General features: G+C 40.5%; 1 protein-coding gene across 5 annotated transcripts in view; it reads left to right on the top strand.

Annotated features, from left to right (window-relative positions):
• The window catches only part of POMT2 (protein O-mannosyltransferase 2), a 28282-nt gene extending 12581 nt beyond the window's left edge, over positions 1 to 15701 (top strand). For 2 of the 5 annotated variants that reach the window (XM_058829781.1, XM_058829779.1), the window contains exons 11-21: positions 440 to 512; positions 1994 to 2072; positions 2824 to 2975; positions 4611 to 4702; positions 5788 to 5864; positions 6987 to 7058; positions 7273 to 7332; positions 7511 to 7616; positions 8607 to 8747; positions 9407 to 9521; positions 10061 to 15700. In XM_058829781.1, coding sequence (XP_058685764.1) covers positions 440 to 512; positions 1994 to 2072; positions 2824 to 2975; positions 4611 to 4702; positions 5788 to 5864; positions 6987 to 7058; positions 7273 to 7332; positions 7511 to 7616; positions 8607 to 8747; positions 9407 to 9521; positions 10061 to 10166 — 1073 coding nt within the window. In that variant the 3' untranslated portion in view covers positions 10167 to 15700. Of the gene's footprint in view, positions 1 to 439; positions 513 to 1993; positions 2073 to 2823; positions 2976 to 4610; positions 4703 to 5787; positions 5865 to 6986; positions 7059 to 7272; positions 7333 to 7510; positions 7617 to 8606; positions 8748 to 9406; positions 9522 to 10060 lie in introns of all 5 variants that reach the window. The other 3 variants (XR_009276617.1, XR_009276618.1, XM_058829780.1) reach the window with 3 other exon arrangements.
• The last annotated feature ends 727 nt before the right edge of the window (positions 15702 to 16428 follow it).

Raw genomic sequence — 16428 nt, 5'->3', positions numbered from 1 at the left:
TTGTGTTTGACAGATTTTTGTGGATGATTGCTTGGGACAAGATAAGAGTACTGAATGTGATGATATACGGTTTGTACAGAAAGCTGTTGGTTTAGATTATGTTGTGTATGTAGCTGAGGCATGCTTGGTCTGGTAGTTTCCTTTTTCTTTTTACCTGCTGCATGTGTATAAAAATCAACAAGAGCTGTCTAAACAGCGAAATATGTAAATAATATAGATACATAAGAAAAACTATAGTCAGTGTTACAAGAGTCTTTTATAGTTCACATTCTTTGGAGTAGCTCTTAGGGTTAAGAGTCTAGAATAATGTTTTACCCAGGTTTAGAGGCAATATAACTTTGCTTTATTATCTGCTTGAGGCATGAGCATCAGCAAGAAACTTTCTAAGGGCCTGGTAAGTTTGTCAGTGCATTGATATGATTAGTTTGTCTTTCTTCAGCAGATCTGTCTGACCCCTCAAGCCCTGTGGAGTTTGTGAGGCATGGAGATATTATTCGTCTGGAACATAAAGAGTAAGGATGATTTCTGGGATTCAGAGAGATTGTGTAATTAAATAGAATTGATGGGAGGCTTGTCCTGCTGGAGACTGTGGTTGGATGAGCACAAGCAGGCTGTGTGACAGAGGTATCTGTATATCTGAGTTTCCAGTGTGAGGTTTATAGATTTTTTCTTCTATGGTTTATGTTTTGAAAAGTGCCTATTAAATGAGAAACTTTTAAGACAACCACAGAACTTTATTAGAACTACCTACATAAGCAGCAGGGAGATTTGTTCAGTTGTGTGAGGTGCAGTAATCAGAGTAACTCTTCCAGAGAAGGAGTTTCAAAACCCGCATTCTGTTGCCTGTCTCGGTGCTGAATTTTCTAGACAAATAGAATATAGGGTTTTTTTGTCAGTGTACTGCAAGTATCCTGTTCCTGTGTTCATAGGCAGTATCCACCCACTGAAGTTCTCAACAGCACTGAGATCATAGAAGTTAAATGCTTTGAATGAAAATGGAAGCTGATCCCTTCCCTTTCTGCAGGGAATACCTAAGTGGAAGCAGGAGAACCGTAGTGACTTGATATTTAGTCTTTGTCTCATCTAATGTCACTGTGCCAAAATGCTCTGTGCTTTCACAGCTTTGATTTCTTAACAGAACCTCTAAACTCGTGAGCCAGGAAATCATGTTGTATTGTATTCAGTATGGTGTATGCACAAATCATTGCTCAGATTTCCAAAATAATTATAAGACTTATTTTTTTTTATTTTTAATTTGGGAGTTTACTATCAAATATATGGTAACGAGGATGATAAAATCTTGATTGGGCAAAATGGGCTAAGTCCTGATGAGGTCTCTGTCATGGGAGTGAATTGGCAGTGCTGGGGAAGGATGTGGCGTGTGGCGCGTCCTGCAGCACAGCGGTGTCCCTGCCAATGTGGCTGGGCGGCAGCAGTGTGCTGCTGTCCCAGCACCTTTGGCAAGGACTGACAGCTGTGGCCATGTTTTTCTGGTTCCCTCAGTTGGCAGACCCTGCCAGAGTGGGAGGCTCTTTGTCTGCACTGTGCTGGTGCTAAATGGTGGCCACTGATTTCCCCTTAGGTGGTACAGACTTTTCCTGCAAAAGCAAAACTGATAATCACAAAAGGTTAGGATCATGCTTTTCTTCTTATACGACAGTTCTCTTTGTCACACTTTTAATTTAAAAAAAACAAACCAGAGCAAACCAAAACAAATCTCTTTTCCTTTTAGAGGTGGTAGACTGTAGTTTGAGGGTTGGATTTATTCATGCTGTCATCCTTTTCTGTCACTACCCAGTGGCATAAGTTCAGAGTCACATGCTGGGAAGTGACAGTTTCACTCCATGTCTCCCATCCCGTTAAGGCTGCATCCTGCTGTGTCCTCAGCTGGAATTCAGTGGTTAGAGTACTGGCAGATCTCTGAATGGCTCAAACCAATGTTTTTATCACAAATTGACAAGGTTCAAAGGTTTGACTTTCAATTTCATTTCAGAACTTCTAGAAATCTGCACAGTCACCAGCATGAGGCTCCCCTGACAAGGAAGCATTTTCAGGTCACTGGCTATGGAATAGTAAGTGAAGGCAAGATAAAACAAAAGCTTCTTCTTTGGGAAGAGTTCATACCTTGGCAAGGGAATTCATGATTGCTTTTTTTAGTTTGTTAGCTAGGATGATAGATGAACATCTGCCATCCTCAAGGAAAAAACTGATGTAGTATGAAATGCCTTATCTCATATTTAAGGTCTATTTAATGTGAACAGAGATTAAAAAATAATTTAAACTTTTACTGTCAGTCTTGGCAGCATTCAACTCCAGAAATGACAAACTGAGCAACCTTGAAGTTGCTCTGACAAGTATTATTTTATGTATTTGGCCTTGTCACATAGAAAAGTGTTTTTTTAACAGAATGATGACAGAACTTTGAATCACAAAGATGAAATATGCTTTAAGGGCTGAATTTCCAAATGCAAAGATCTGTTGCCTAAACCCCTTTTATGAAGCAGCCAAGTTGCCCTGTTTATGCTGTAACTCTGAGCTACAGTCAAGAATGAATTGAAAGCAAACAAAATTAAGATTGGCAAGATAGAGATGTATTTGCAAGTGATTGCTTATGTCTAGAATGATGTCTTCCTGATGGGGAATCTCTTCTGTGAAGTTTGAGTGAGGCTGGTCTGGGCTAGATTTTTAGCTTTGCACCCAGTGGACTTTCAGAATTTCCTATTTGCAGTGCTTCAGGTCTGTGTGTCTTCTAGTTTGGACATTCTTTTGTTCTGTTTCTCTATTTTTATTATTTTTTTCTCCAATGCTATGTTTGCATGATAGAATGGAACAGGAGACTCCAATGATTTCTGGCGGATTGAAGTGGTAGGCAGAAAAACTGGGAAGCTCATCAAAGTCCTACGGAGTCAGGTCCGGCTAACCCATGTGGCCACAGGGTGTATATTGGGATCGTCTGGAAAGACTCTGCCAAAATGGTAAATAATTTGTAATCCCTGTCCACCCCTGCAGGGCCTGGAGCTGATATGTTTCTGTACTCAGTGGTACTTTTAGAATAAGTAAGAATTAAGTTTCTTTCATTTTTTTAAAAGAATAAAAATACAGCTAACAGGTATTAAAAATATGACCAGAGGGGAAGATCTGGGTTGGGGTTATGCAGTCTGTTACAGTGAAGGTATACAGCTTTGAAAAATAATATCCCTTACTAAGAGGTCCAAAAGTGGCATGGACATAGATCTTGTCATCTGGTAAGGCCAGGAGGGGATGACAGATGTATCATTTAACATGTTATTTATCCTTGGGGTTTGCAGAAATCACTGGAAACTGGGGCAGTTCATGGTGTTCTGTACCACAATCTTCAAAATTACTTTCTATTGGTATTAATCTGCCTTGTGATTAGAAGACCTTTGCCATTTTTGCATGCAGCATCTGAAGCAAGGCAGTGGTTACAAGCTGCTGTTCACAGGGGTGAATATGTTTTCTATATCCTTGAATTATACATCTCCATCTTTCAAATGAGGTGTATGCAGAGACATCCAGGCTGATGCCAAGCAAGCTGCCCTGTCTGTAAAGCTGCACCATGTGGGATGCTGACACAGATCCTGAGGCAGAGGCTGTGCACTCATGTTGCTGCTGTTTCCAGAGCTGCCTTCCTTTCTGCTGCTCTAGGTTTCCCTTCACTGTGTTGTGGTAAAACCAACTTCTAAGGAATCCTGTGGATTCTGAATCACAGAGTAGGCAACTGCCTGGCCAGGAGTGCATATGCCACTTAGATGTCACCATAAAACTGGGCTCTTGGGTACATAATGTGTTCAGTTTAAAAAAAAATCAATCTCCATCAAGAGCATTCAAAAAGTGTTGTAAATCGGGGTGGTTTTTTCCTCAATAAGAATTTATTATGTGAATGGAAATTATTGCCACAAAAGATTGATGATAGTAACAGCTGAGGGGAAAAAATACTTGTTAACTGCAAATAAGGATGGTTAGAGTATACTGGGTTTTTATATTTTTTTATTTAATGGGTAGTAATCGCTATCCTTCAGAGAATTTAATAGTAATTATTTAATTAATTACTTAATTAGTGAGATTTACTAAGTGGTGATTGATAGAAATTTCCCTGTTAATCTGTCATGTTATTGCCAGATTTGATGCACTTTCTCCCAATGTCTTTGGTGTGACCCACTAGACATAGGGTGACAGACTAAAGAACAATTATTAGTATCCTCTAAGGTAATTGTTTTGTTTCTGTAATACGGTTCTTGTAGATATGGTTTGAGTTAAATTGATGATGGTGATTTTCTTTGGAAGGACTATAAGTGTTGAATTAGAAGTAGTTTCTAGTTGGTAAAGTGCATAATTTTCAAAAATCCCACATACCCACCTAGGGCTTTTTAACTGAGAAAGTGAGAAATGTGATTCAACTATTCCGTAGAATTTCGATGTCAAGTGCCTTGCAGATTGTGTTGGTTTCTACATGGATCTTATAGCACATAAGAATGCAACTGCTGAAGCATTATGGAGGAGTATAAAGCTTAATGGGGAAAAACAAAACAAGAAATAAAAATATTGAGTGTTCCTGTGGGGTGGTAGTGAACTGTTCCACTGATCCTCAGGGGCTGGGAGCAAGTAGAAGTCACCTGCACACCTTACCTGAAGGAGACACCCAATTCCCTCTGGAACTTTGAAGATCATATTAACCCTAAATGTAAGTAATTGATTTCCTTTTCAATTGAGAGTGCATCTTGGCTTGCTGTTAAATGAAGGGATGAGCTATTAGATAGCAGTAACTGGCATTCTGCATTTGAAATCTATGTGTTCCTTCTCAGTTGAAGTGCAAGCTTGCTGAACCTGAGTATGTGCAGGGATGCAGAGCTCTTTTCTATTTCACTGTTTGTACTGGAAGTTGGTGATAATGCTTGAAGTCTAGTGGAAGTATAAAGACTTTTTAATGGATTTTGAGATTTTAATGTGTTACACAAGTGTGAAGCACTCCAGTACAGGCTGTTACTTCTAACATTGTTTAATTGGGAATTGTTGTCATTGATATGAGTATGTCATATATATTTCAATGATTTTTTAAAAAAGCTTGGATCCAGTCTGTTCTGGTGTATTTTTTTCCTTCTTCTACTGGGGGTGTGCTAAATGATGACATTGTAGTACCATCAAGAAATGAGTAGTGTGTGACAGAGATCTAAGTTTGCCAGTAATGACAGGTGGGCCCTGCAGCCTCATCCAGGAGTTACATACGTTTCACAGGCTCATCTGGCCTGGTTTGGTCAAGACAATTTTCATTCCATGAATTTCAGGTGACTGGGCTGAGTTCTGAGTTAGTAAAATACTTACTGTTCTTCCACCTGTGGGAGCAACTGTATGCAAACCAAAAAAGAGAAATTCTGGGCTGTTGACTTAGTAGAATTTTCTCTTCTGTTGTAATGCATTTTACATTCCCATACTTATGGCTTGTTTACAGATAAACAGCCTGTGAAGAGTATGTCTCTCATTTCAGCCAGAAATAAAAATCTATTTATTTAATGGACTTTTATATGTTTCTAGGGCTCCTGGAAGTAAAGGAGAAAATTTAGAAGTACAACAGTTGTAAAGTTCACTGGGGGATACTTTTGAGTGCAAGCCACTATGTTTTGAGTATGAATGAATTGCACAGAGAATTAAAAGAGGTTCTGGAAGCAGATTTTTTGTAGGAGGAGAGAGTTTAGTTTATTATGAAAAAGGCAAATAAAAGTAAACCATACAAACTTCTAATCTATTTTTCTCTTTTTTTTTTTTTTTAAGTGCCCAATATCAGCCTGGATGTTTTGAAGCCTTCTTTTGCAGAAATTCTGTTAGAATCCCACATGGTTATGATCCGGGTAGGATATCATTGATTCTAGATTATCATTTCCTTCCTCCTCTCTCTTGCATTCAAAAAGAAATAGCACTTTTTGAGAGATCTGGGTGATGGCTGCAAGCTAGGGCAGAATTTGCATGCCCAAGCAACCTACTTGAATTTATACTTAGAAAAAAGGATGGTCTTGGAGCTGTATCTTCCAAGTCCATGTTTGGAATCCTTGGGCTTTGTGCCTGGCTCTGCTGTTGGTGTGATCTAGCTACAGCCTAGTTATGTAATGTTTTCCCTACCTTCCTTTTGGGCTTTAAAGGAAAATTAGTATTTGAGAGACAGGAGGATATTACTATGGTCGAAATTAGGAAAATCTGCTAAACAGACATTTAAAAAGCCAGTAAGTGTTTGGATTGAAATGGAAAACTTCTGATTTTTTTCAAGTTCATCAAGGAGCTGTGATTTCTGGTTTCCTTTTAACCTCTGAATATATATTTTTTTTAAAAAGCAGATTTTATATTTGCAAGGTGGACTGCTCTTGCAGTCTTTTGTTTATACTCTTGGCCACAGCCCATCTGCTTTCAGCTCCTCAATCCTTCTGCAGAATGAGAAATTAATATTTAGAGAAAGGAGTCTATGGTTTCTTTACTACTGTTTGTGAAGCTCTTCTCAGATTTTTGAGGAAAAAGTAGTCAAGCACATTGTTGTTTAATTAAAGTGTTTGTAAAGTGTTTTTATAAAGCGTTTCCATGGCAATCAGTGATAATGCTGTCTCAGGTAAGGAAGCACCTGCATGAGTTTCCATGGAAATAATCTTTGAGGCTCTTTTTTCATAGTGGAGGGAAACGTGTCACAATACTGTCTTAATGAAAAAGGTCTTGCTTATGCAACGTGTATCCTCAGTGACAGAAAAGCTGGAGGAATGAGAAAATACTGCCTCTTTTGCTACCCAACCATTTTCACTTGCACAGTAGTATTAAAACATTCATAGTCCTAATAGTGACTGTTGTGGAAGATGATGTGTTTATGTAGGTCAAAAAAGAACTTTCACTCACGAAGGGCATTGATGTGTGTTTGTGTAAACAGACATTTCTGGGCAGATATTGCAGCATAACTGCCTGCTCATTTAAATTTTATGTTGATGTATCTGTAGGGAAACAGCGGCCTCAAACCAAAGGACAATGAAGTTACATCCAAACCTTGGCACTGGCCCATCAACTACCAGGTATATTGATCAATCCATATTCCTTTCTGTTTTCAAGTGCTTTTGCAGTGCCTTTTGAAGCACAACACCTTGTAATTGCATTGAAGATGCTGTCAGCTTTCTTTTGTAGCACCTGAGATGCATGGATGGGAATTTGTCTCACCTTAGACACTGTGCAAAATATAAACTGGACTGATGAGTATCTGTTTTTCTGCCTTCTGATCTCTTTCCTCAGGGACTGCATTTTTCTGGTGTCAATGAGACGGATTATCGGGTTTATTTGCTTGGAAACCCGGTAAGTTGGAGTAAGAGGTTCCAAGCCATTGTCTATAGCAAATTTTAGCTTAGTCTTGCTTCTGCCAGTTCCCTTCCTTCTCCTTTTGGACTGTCTCTTTTATTGTACTCTTAATGCTTGCATGTCACATGCACACGTCCAGCATAAAGTCCCAAATCTTTCTTTTCCTCTTGTGTAGGTGATTTGGTGGCTAAATTTGGTCACTATTGGGTTATATCTTCTGATAACAGTTTGCACTGCCGTGGCACTGAAGAGAGGTGTCCAACTGACATCTGAACTCAAAGGTGAGGTCAGTCTTCCTTTTCATAAATGCCTTTTGCAGGAACCTTAAAAGTGTGTAGATGGCAGGACTTTGTGTCTTAAGGGTGGGAAACCACTGAGCTTGGATTATCAAGCACTGTCCACAGGGAAAAGAGTGTGAACTTCATAGCTGTAGTTTAATAGTGAACACCACAGATCTTTTACAAAAATAGTGCATGGCTACCTACATTGGCTGCAAGGGATACAATTAATCAGTGCAAGGCTGCAATTAATCAGTGCCCTGCTATCAAGCTCTGCCTGTGCTCTGTACTCAGTGGTTTGAATGTGTTTTAAGACAAGGAGTGTTTTCTGATATTTATGCAAAGCAAATGACAAATGCAAGAGATAAAATGATCCTTTATTATGTCCATTGCCAAGGTTTTAGAGCTTTTCACAAGCCCTAATTAGTCATACTTTCACCATTTCTGTTTACATCAATGGTTGCTTCATTTTGTAGATCTCCTTATGCAAAATCAGTTCTAAAATGTGATAGGAAACTACTCAATTATACAGTAAGTTATTTGCTAAGCTGTATACAGACACCAGAGCTTAGTCCCTTCCCCAGGCTCTGAAAGCTAGGCACCACTTCTTTCCGGGAAGGGCTGACAAAATGATCATCTGGGTGGTTCTCATTGCAGAAACAATGAAAATCATCAGAAACCAGAAACACCTGATTAGTCTGATGCACATCTGGAGAAACTGCACGTTTGGTCTTAGCATAGAACATGGTCAGCCTCCTGCCATGCCTTGAGACTTAGGTTTTTGTATATCTTTTCAGATAACTGTTCTTCTGAAGAGTGCTTGTAAGTTTATAAAGAATGCAGCTAGGATGTTGCAGAGGCTTGAAGCAATTCCAGACCAATGACTTCCTGCAAAGGTCATTCCTGTTGAGTTTACTTAGTGTGTTAAGGTTGGAATAAACAGGAATTGTAGCTGAGTTTTTCTCTGCTGAGGTCTGTGTGTTTGTGTTCCAGAACTGTCCAGAGTTGTGCTACGTGCTGGAGGGCAGATCACACTGGGCTGGCTCCTTCATTACCTCCCTTTTTTTATGATGGGACGAGTTCTCTATTTCCACCACTACTTTCCTGCTATGCTGTTTTCCAGCATGTTGACAGGTAAATACTAGTCTTGGAGAAGACAAGGTTGGGAAAAAGGTGATATTGTGTTAAATTGAATATTTTTCACCCTAAAAAGTTCCTTATTTTTATACGCTTTGTTTGCTTGTGCAGAGTGCTTGAAAGCATTGACTTCCTCAAAATATTTTTCACAAAGCAGCTTGCAGTTGCAGACTGCAATTTTTTGTTTGTCTATTTGGTTTTGGTTGTTTGGTGGTGGTTGGTTGGTTGGTTGGTTGGTTGTTTTTTTTTAAATCACCCTGAAGAGGCAGTCATGTCTGGTGCTTAGGGCATTTAAATTTAGAGATGGGATTCCTGACCTCTGCTATTTCACTGTTCTTACATATTCTTGTATAGAAGCTACTTCCCTCTAGGTTTACTGCCAACACTTATAAACATGTCTGTTTATAATTTGGCCTTGGTAGTTTTTCCTGTGATTTTATACCGACTTCATTAGCATCTGGGGCCCAGATCTCTTCTGCATTTATTCAAATGGGAAGGTAGGACAAAACAACCTTTGCTGATACAAAACAATCTCTATGGTTCTGAAGGTTACCAAGGTAAATGAATTCAAAAATTGACATGGTCTTTTGGTGTTAACAGAGTTTCATCAGCCTAGCAGCTTTGTTCTTCTGATTTCTACCTCTTCCTTCTCATAGGAATCACCTGGGATGCACTACTGAAGTTCTGTGCTGGGTTCTTGTCACCCAGCACTACAGCTAGAAGGGTATATGGAGGTGGATTCCTTGCCCTGGTTCTGCTCATCCTGTACAGGTGAGTGCTAAAAGCTGAACTTTACAGGGATGGAATGTGTGACCATTGCCATCTCAATAGAAACTTGGCTGCCTGTTAATTATCCTTAGCCTTTGTTCCCTTTTCTCTCCTGAATTTGTTAAGACATCCTCAAGCCCAGTCCTAAACCTTCAAATTTGATTAGATTCAGCATCTGTGTCCCAGTAATGCATTATAGAACATCTTTGTTCCATTGCAGGGAATCTTTCTTTTGTTGCAGCACACAGTGTGAACACTGTTCTCCTCCAAACCCTCCATTCAGTGGTTTGTGGTTCTAAATCCAATGATGGTCACATATACTTCAAATACGGGCAAATTTTTCATTATTGTAGGTTTTATCATATTCTTAGAGTAAATACCACATGTGATAAGACTGTGCTGTGTATATATTTCGTTCAGCAGAGATTAGAGGGCTCCCAGTAGAGCTTAGAACAGCCCAAAGACCAGGATCTCATAGGCTGCGAACTTCTTGAGACAGAAAACTGTGTTGTGTTTGATGGATATTTGATTTCTTTCCACAGCTTCTACCTCTTCCATCCACTGTCCTATGGGATGATAGGACCCATGGCCTCCAACCCTAGCAGCCCCATGGCAGGGCTTCGGTGGATGGACTCCTGGGAATTCTAGAGCAAAGGAAGCCTGGGAACAATGGATCAGAAACATGTCGGATCTGCTGCATGTCAGGCTGATTCTGGTGCTTTGAAGACGTGACTATAAAATGCCCTCTCTGGAGAACTCTGGGTATAGTAACCCTGTTGCGTTGGCATTTGTTTGCACTGCCTGCATTGGAAGATGCAGAGGATGAGAAAGTCCCCTTAAATTAAAAGACTCATGTCCTGAATCCTTAGGTTATATTAATGGACAACTGGCTGCCTAAATGCCAATTCCTTGAAGCAGTATATGTCAGTCAAACAGCAGCGGCATTCCAGCAGCCAGAGCAGTACAAGTTGGAGGCTGTCCTGTGGCTGCATGTACACTCTGTCTCACTGTATTAGGAACAGTGATAGTGACAACACAGACTCTCTACTTTGTTGCAGAGAGCTCTTTTTATTCTTACAGATCTTTTATAGACGGTTCTGAGAAGGTCTGTAAAGGTAAAGCTTTCATTGGTTATCAAACCAACGCATCACCATCATTGGACAGTTAGGAACAACACCTTTTGAATGTTTTTTGCAAGTAACAAGGAGACAAACAACACCTGCAAAGGTTGGATTCCTCCTTATGATTTCCCAGGCCAGAGTGAGAAAGTTGTGTACTTGACTGTCCTGCAGGCTCAAGCTAGTGCCTGAAGCCTAAAAATCTCTTATTTGACCACTGTCACTTCCCACACACTTTGTGTGTGTGTGTGTCTTCCTTGTAATCTAAGCACCACTACAGTTTGAAGCACTACAGGACTTCTATCATGATTAACAACCTTTCTTATGGTGAAGTTTTTGGAAACTTACTGTTAGTATCTGGGGACCTTCATTCTATCTGCTTTGGCTGTCTGAAGGTTTTTTTTCTTCTGACCCTGGATTTTTAAAATTTGACTGAAAGGGTCTGTTTGAAATCTCCTGAGCCATTGTGCCTTGCCTGTCTCCCAGGCCCTCTGCAGAGATGGAAATTGTTTATTCCTATATACTGCCTTGCTTTCTGGTCACCTTTAGTCATTTATACAACTCACCTAGCAGGCCTGTTTTCAGGGCCAGACTGTTCCAGCTCAGCTCTTTGTAGCTTCTTTCAGTCCTGTTTGAAGGTGCCAAGGAAATTACAGTAGAAATGGCAGGTGATTTATTTTCAGCCCCAGTATGTTGTGGACACCAGCATGGGAATCTACTAGAGACTGTAATGATAACTTGGAAATCTTACAGACAGCTGTCATTCAGCTTTTGTTCCCAGCTATTTCAGTGCCAGTGCCTGTGCTTCCCCTGAAGGGAAGGCTTCATCTCAACGCATGTGGCATCTGCAAAACTGGCTGCTGGTGCCAGAGTATCTGCTCAGTTGTATGGAGCACTGGGGCTTAGTGTTCCCATATTGAACAAGTTCCTTCTCTAGGCTGCTGAATGTCAAATTACAAGGAAGCATGAGGCCAGGCAAAAATTCTTCGTCTGTGATGTGTCAAGAACCATTGGATGTTGAATTCACCCCTTCCAAGAAAGCAGAGTTTGATTTATCAGGTGCCTTTGTGTTAGGTCTATCTTTGTCTATGTTTCTTTTTTTCCATTTCCTACTCTTCATCCAGTGCCGATTTATTGTCACAGTTCAAATTGCTACCTTGTAGCATCCAACATGAATGACAGATCACAGCTGTGTTCCTGTCTCAAGAAGTAATACTTGAAAAACTCTTTCGTGTATGTTTCAATGAACTTATGCCTTTCATTTCAGAGTTCTTGCTTTGCTTCACAGTCTTGCATCAAAATTACAGGTGGAGGGATAGTAGCTGGGTGGGTGTGTCTGCCTTTAAACATGGACTGTGCATTTATTTCTCTTACCAAATCTTGGATTCCAATATGTTTCCTGCCACACAGAAGGGCTGCATTAGCGTAGTTGTTCTGTGGAGGGGACTAGACTCCAGTCAGACTTGCTTTGGTTCCCCTTTAGTAGAGATCCATAGCATTGTTCACTAAGGCAGCTTGCTATGTAAGGCTCTGGCTTGGTATGTCACATGTCTCCAGAAACAGACTTCTGTAGATACTAGCTCAGATGGGATGGACCTGTGCTTTTGATTCTAAAGGTTTTGAGTTGATCCCCTGCTGCTTATACATGGTGGGAAGTCATTGCAATAATTAGCTGCTGGGTTTGATGATTCTTTTCCACTTGTTATTGCAGGAAGTGCTCCTACCTTCATGAGCCAGGGGTTTACAGAGGTGATGCATAGACAAGAAGGATGTGGGGGAAGGCTGCAAACTTCTTCAGAACCTGCCAGATCTGACAGCAGCAGCAAATTGTTAACTTGGTTATGCGTAAGGCAGACAGGGCAGTGCTGCCTTGTAACAGTGTGATCCAGCATCAACTCTTGGTGAGATCACTGACTTAATACATTGCTAAGCTCAATATGAGCTTTCCCTAAGGTAGTCCCATTGTCACGGGGAGGATTTGCCAGAAGAGCTGGCAGAAGCCACAATTTAAAGTGCAGTTTTTTCCAGCACATAAAATTAGACACTTCCCCTTAGCATTAACAACAAAAAGAAAATCTAAGAAACTTGTGAGTGTTTTGGAATGACTGTTTCTAACACCCTTTATTCATTATATTAAACCTTGAGAATGCAAAAGTTGAGTCAGTAACCGTGGTTTCTTCAGTTATTATGAAGGGGTCAGTTTTGTAGGAGTTGCCTGAGGAAGATGAACCACTCTGTTCCTTGGTTAGGATCCCTCCATGCTTTATTACTAATAATCTTTTGCATGTGGATTGGCAGCTGAGTGCTGAAGGTGGCAAGTTGAATGCTCCCATCCCACCTTCCTATGCACAAGTTCAGCTTCTGTTTCAACACAGACAAAAGGTGTATTTTTCTTTAGGACTGTCACTTCAGAAATTCTCTTGAGAGCATTTGATTGACATTGAGACAATTTCTTAGGTCTTGTGTGCTGGTAAGGGGGGTGGAGGTAAGCAGTGAAAAAAATTCTAGCTGTTCCACAAGAGGGAGCAACTTCCAGCAGAATTTTTATTTTTTATCTGGAGTTAAAAGGATTGAAAGGTCTACATTGAAGACTAGAGGGCAGACATTTCCTCTGCACTCTCTGGTCTCCAAGGGTTGGGTTTTCAAGTAAGTGTACATTGATGTAGCTCTGTATTCTTACTGGAGAAAAGTACTGAAAAATTGCTCCAGTTAGAATTTGACCTTTTATTTGCTTCTTAAAACAAAACCTGTCATGCCATTGTTGAAACATAATAGTAACTGATATTTTGTGAGGTCAATAAAATACAAAAATTTGGATTCGCTTCCTGACTCTGTCTTGAAATATCTGAGTGGTACAGACATGAGGCAATGGGTGCAAGGCACTCTTTGCTTTCGGGATGGAATTTGGGCTGCTTCGGCTCAGTTTTTCCAGTTGTACTTGTGGAATGAGTTCAGGTTCTTTTTGAGAACTGCTCATTAGTCATCTTCTCCAGTCGTGTGGAAAATAGCTAATGGTGCTTTCTGAGGCCAGAAGGTGCTGTTCTCTGGAGCAGCTGCTCTCTTTGAGCCTTGCTTGACAGGGCTCCTTTTATCACTGACAAAGTATTTCATCAAACTGTATCCATAGCTTCAAATCACAAAAAGCTGCAGGCTGCCACGTTCCCTGCTTCAAATTCTTTTTTGTGTGTAAACTCTATTTTCAACTCTTCAGTCTCTGAAGGATAGATAGAGGGCCTTTAGGCTCATCTGGCTTTATCCTAGGCAATCCATCCATCTTAAAAGGCTTCTGCTAACAGTCGCTTCAGGACATCGATACGCACACATCTATTCCAGCAGCAGGGACTGGCCTATTTCCAGGAACTGGACCACTCGTGCTATGAGACACAGATGTGACTGTGAGGAGGATTTGAATGGAGATTTCTGTGCCAAGGTTGCCCTTGGTCCAGGTGGAGGACTTTGTGTCATCACTGTTTGCCACCATTGTTTGCAGCTCTTTAGTCTGTACAGGGTTTTCTTTTTACATCTTAATTGGAAAGGCTGATTGATGCACAAAGGGCATTGACAATATACTTTTTTATATCTTCTTCCTTCCTTCTGGTTCTTGAAGAACGCCAAAGTACAGGACATGTCTTTGCTTCCCCTAATTTTTGGGCTGTGCATCCATTTCATACAGGTGCCTGAACAAGGGGTAGGACAGGACATCTTGTAATAGCCTGAATGAATGAATACCTGTCAAATGGTCTGAGAGCAAAACCAGAACCTTGTTATGGAAAGGTAAACAAACGTGTTACTTGACAGTTCCCTTCTGTTCCTCCTGAATCCTTCAGAGAATTGTTTTTAAGGGACTTGAGAGCAAACCAACTGTTAACATGGAAACACAAGGCATTTACCTGAAATTCTCCATTACCATGGTTAGCAGTGTCCCTTCCATGCTGTGACTGAATAACCCCCTGGGTTTTCACTCTGTGCACAAGCACTGTTTCCTCCTCTCAGGATCCTGCTGGCAGTGTGAAAATTCACCTCCTTAGCAGTGCCCTGTGTCTCTGCCAGCTGGGGAATATAGGTAAGATTTTTATTTTCCCCCTTTACAGCAAGTGACCACGTGACCCCACACTTGGGCAAGTGTGTCATGAAAGGAAAAATGTGTTGACTGTTAGAACAACATAAGGCTCTTCCCTGTTGGGAAAGGAAGGCTGAGGATAAGAACACCACCTCCATAGCATAGTTTCTTCAGTGTGGGGCTGTTGGCTGCAAGCAGTCAGGACTGAAAATTCTGTTTTCTTTGAAGTACTAAGACCTTGGTTGTGTAGTTGGTTGCGAGTTGCTTCACTTTGTAAACTTTTTTATGCTCTTTACTTGAATGTCAAGGGCTATGGTTATCACAAATAATATGTGAGGCGATCACATGTTAGCATAGATATCACTCCTGCTGAATTTGTAATTGATTCTAAAACTTTGCCAAGTGAGCTTCCTGTGTTTTACAAGAGACACGTTTTAGAGCCATCTTTGAAGAGCTTGCCCCTGGCTAAGGGTTCGGAGCGATAGTGAGAGAGGTTCTTTGGTAATTCTGTTCCATGTCCTGAACCTTTCTTAGTAATGCTGGGGAGTGTGTGCGTGCATCTGTCTCTGAACTGAATTCCTTTAACTATGGTGCAATTACTGTACCATATGGTGTGGATGGGATAATGTTCCCTTGAGCTATAAACGTGTTTTGTACAGGTGATAATGGAAAATGAGATAGAATTTGGAATTTAATTTTGTAATAAATATATCTTCTTTGAATCAGTCTCTTTGTGTCTAAATTTTGGGGTGGGTTTTTCCCCCTTTCAGTTCTTCCTCACGTACATGCTTTGCTTGAAGTAACAGCATGAGCATTAAGTGGACCCATTGGAGAATTTAATCTGGGATATTGATGGTGTACATCAGCTTTTAGCATACAAGTATTGCTGGACTGCAATTCTAGGAGATCAGATTTTACTGCAGTCCAAACAATGTATTGGTAAGCACAACAGGAAGCAAAACTGGTACATTTGAACAAGAATAAAGTACTGTCTGTTGAAGCAGGTTTATTTCTCCCTGTTAAAGGTGTGGTAAATTGTAAATATGTATAATATTGACAATTTAATATGAAGTTTAATGTGTATTTTCATCAAGCTTCTGATAAGTTACCTATGAACATGTTATTTGACAGGTCAAGCACTTTATTCAGAAACCCAGCATTTTTCTGTAAATCATGCTCAGTCTGTAGTGTTCATAACACCGGACTGGTGCACAGTTTTGTACAAATGAGGCCCTTACTGTGAACTAAATGTGAACATCCATAGTAAAACTGGAGCACTGAAAATCAGAATCTGGCTTTATACGAGTCTGTAGTGAGGGGCTGGGATATGCTTTTGAGTACAGTGTAATAAAGGGCTGCTTGGGGTGGAACTAGATGAGGAAAACCAACATAAAGCAACCTTACCTGGGACTACACATTGATGCCCAGATGAGTGCTGGAGGGGAGCCAAGCAGTCTGGACATGTTCCAAGGACTGCTGAAGTACGGCCAGGACAGCTAGAAACTGGACTGTGGCCTGTACAGAGTGATACAATAGGCTTTTAAATGGTTACTGAAAAGCCTATTGATTCGTATTGCTTTACGCAGGGCAAGTTGGTCTTTGGATATTGTCTGATCAGGGCTGTTGTTCTGGAAGGGGGGACTGCTGATACCAGAAGCTGTGCTAGAATGTAGGGAGGTGACCAGAAAAGAAGGAAGTATTGTTCATAAAATACTGATAATATCTGAAGTTA

The sequence above is a fragment of the Poecile atricapillus genome, chromosome 1, assembly GCF_030490865.1.
Source record: "Poecile atricapillus isolate bPoeAtr1 chromosome 1, bPoeAtr1.hap1, whole genome shotgun sequence".
Taxonomy (NCBI): Eukaryota; Metazoa; Chordata; class Aves; order Passeriformes; family Paridae; genus Poecile; species Poecile atricapillus.
Note: the sequence above shows the minus strand (reverse complement) of the source record. Positions and strands in the feature narration are given on the sequence as shown.